This window comes from Pterocles gutturalis, unplaced genomic scaffold (assembly GCF_000699245.1).
Source record: "Pterocles gutturalis isolate BGI_N339 unplaced genomic scaffold, ASM69924v1 scaffold37373, whole genome shotgun sequence".
NCBI classification, from domain to species: domain Eukaryota; kingdom Metazoa; phylum Chordata; class Aves; order Pterocliformes; family Pteroclidae; genus Pterocles; species Pterocles gutturalis.
This window is the reverse complement of record NW_010119282.1, coordinates 1-2,357: the sequence shown is the minus strand read 5'-3', so window position 1 is coordinate 2,357 and position 2,357 is coordinate 1. Positions and strand designations below refer to the sequence as shown.

At 49.2% G+C, this 2,357-nt stretch overlaps 1 protein-coding gene across 1 annotated transcript in view; it reads left to right on the top strand.

Moving 5' to 3' along the window:
- Positions 1-2,178, top strand: part of GMIP (GEM interacting protein) — a gene marked incomplete at its 5' end in the record, with an annotated part of 6,882 nt that extends 4,704 nt beyond the window's left edge. The window contains 4 exons of the mRNA XM_010076525.1: positions 462-650; positions 743-880; positions 963-1,159; positions 1,839-2,178. Of these exons, the coding sequence (XP_010074827.1) occupies positions 462-650; positions 743-880; positions 963-1,159; positions 1,839-2,178 (864 nt within the window). The remainder of the gene's footprint in view (positions 1-461; positions 651-742; positions 881-962; positions 1,160-1,838) is intronic.
- Positions 2,179-2,357: the final 179 nt, after the last annotated feature.

The following is a 2,357-nucleotide window of genomic DNA, read 5'->3' as shown; positions in this document are numbered from 1 at the left end:
CTGCTGAAGGTCTGCAGGAACAAGGGGGGGCCCCTCTGCAGAGTTTTGGGCTTTTTCTTCCTCTCCATGACGCAAATTTACATTTCTCCGTCCTTGAGCAAGCCACCAGTTGCCACTTGGCCAACCTCTTGGGGTTGGTGGGACTTTGGTGGTTGAGGAGAAGGCATAGAATCACAGAATCATTACAGTTGGTCGGAAAAGACCTCAAGGATCATCAAGTCCAACCGTCAACTGTTTTGGGTTGGAAGGGACCTCAAAGATCATCCAGTTCCAACCCAAACCTTCCACCAGCTCAGGTTGCTCCAAGCCTCGTCCAACCTGGCCTTGAACCTCTCCAGGGATGGGGCATCCAACTTCTCTGGGCAACCTCTTCCAGTGTCCCACCAGTTCTCCAAATCCAGCCGCTCCTGCAGAGCTGGACCTCAACCAGAGCATCACTCGGGTGGTTTTTGCAATTTCAGTGCTTCCTGGCGTGCCACAAGAAGTGTCTGGAGAACCTGCTCATCGCCTGCGGCCGCAAGAAGCTGCCCAACCGCGCGCCTCTTTTTGGCGTCGACTTCACGCAGGTTCCTCGAGATTTCCCTGAGGAAGTTCCCTTCGTAGTGGTGAGATGCACCTCGGAAATCGAAGCTCGTGCCCTGGGGGTGCAGGTGAGGAGTCCGTCATTCTTCCTTTGTTTTTTTTTTTTTTTTTCTTTTCTCCATATCTGAAATCCTGATCTCTCCCCCTCTGAACCACGCAGGGGATCTATCGGATAAGCGGATCCAAAGCCCGGGTGGAAAAGCTGTGCCAAGCATTTGAGAACGGCCGGAGCTTGGTGGAACTCTCTGAGCACTCCCCCCACGACATCACGGGGGTCCTGAAGCATTTTCTGAAGGAGGTGGGTACCAAACCCCCTCCGTAGGGCAGGTCTCAGCCTGGGGATGAAGTAACGACGCCTTTTTACTCCCCTCTCGCTGCAGCTTTCGGCGCCGGTGCTGCTTCCTCAGCTCTACAACGACCTCATTGCGCTCGCCAAAGTTTTGCAAAAATCTGGGGAAGAAAAGTCGGATTGCGCCGGCATCCCTTCCGATCCCATCCAGAGCATGAAGGATTTGCTGAGCAAATTGCCGGGGAGTAACTACAACACCCTGCGGCACCTCATCGCACATTTGTACAGGTGAGGAGCTGCTGGTTGTCACCCTGGTTAGCGTCAGGTCCAACCATGGGAGATCCCGGTGGAGATCTTGTTGCCCAAGGAGCAGATAACGCAGCACCAAACGTGTTCGAGGAGGACGTCTGGGCTTCCTTGAGCTGGGAGAGCGCAGCAAGCAGTTGAGGAGGGTAAAAAAATTAATTCATGGATTCCATTAATTTAAAAAATAATTCAAAATTCAAAAATTATTTCAAAATTCAAAAATCAATTCAAAAATTATTTCAAAATTCAAAAATCAATTCAAAATTATTTCAAAATTCAAGAATCAATTCAAATTCAAAAATCAATTCAAAAATTAATGGAAAGGACCATCTGGCAGCAATTAGGTGACCATCCTAATGATGGTGAAGGACCAGAAGGTCCTCACTGATTCAATTTCGTAGTTAAAGAGCAAGAGGGCCAAGGAAAAACACGAATCAAGCCCCTTTTCCCCCCCAATTCTGAACTCATGAGAAGCAGCCGCTCTTATTCAGAGTGCGTCACCCTGGCAACTTCTGAGATGTTTCTCCAGGGTTTTCCCAGAGCTCTGCTCCCTGGAAAAGATGGGGTTCCTCTCCCTGCTGGGAAATCCAGAGGTTTTGGGTGTGTTCCGTCCGTGTCCTCGGGCTGGGAAGCCCCTAACAGTCGTGTTTCCCTTCCCCAGGGTGGCAGAAAAATACGAAGAGAACAAGATGTCCCCAAACAACTTGGGCATAATATTTGGGCCAACCTTGATCCGACCGGGCTCGGGGAGCGATGGCTCCATGTCGTGCCTCGTTGACTCTGGGTATCAAGCCCAAATTGTGGAATTTCTCATCCAGAACTACGAAAGGGTGTTTGGGATGGATGACCTGCCTTCATCCTTATCCCTCGGATGTGAAAACCCTTCGCGAGAAGCGGCGGCAGAAAAGGATGAAGGACCCGAGAGCCCAAACACAACCCAGAATATAAATCTAGAGGTAGAGCGCCCGGACACCGAGCTGGGCTTACTCACCCTGCTGTAGGGACAGGAAGGTGGATAGCAATTAAAAAAAGAATTTATTTTTCACGTTTAACAAAAGCATTTCCCATCAGAAAGTTATTCCAAGAGGAAGGAGCAGAGAACCTGTTGCACATGGAGTGGGAAAACCAGGAAAAAAATTATAAGCTCCAAAAAAAAAAAATTATTAAAAAAAAAAATCTA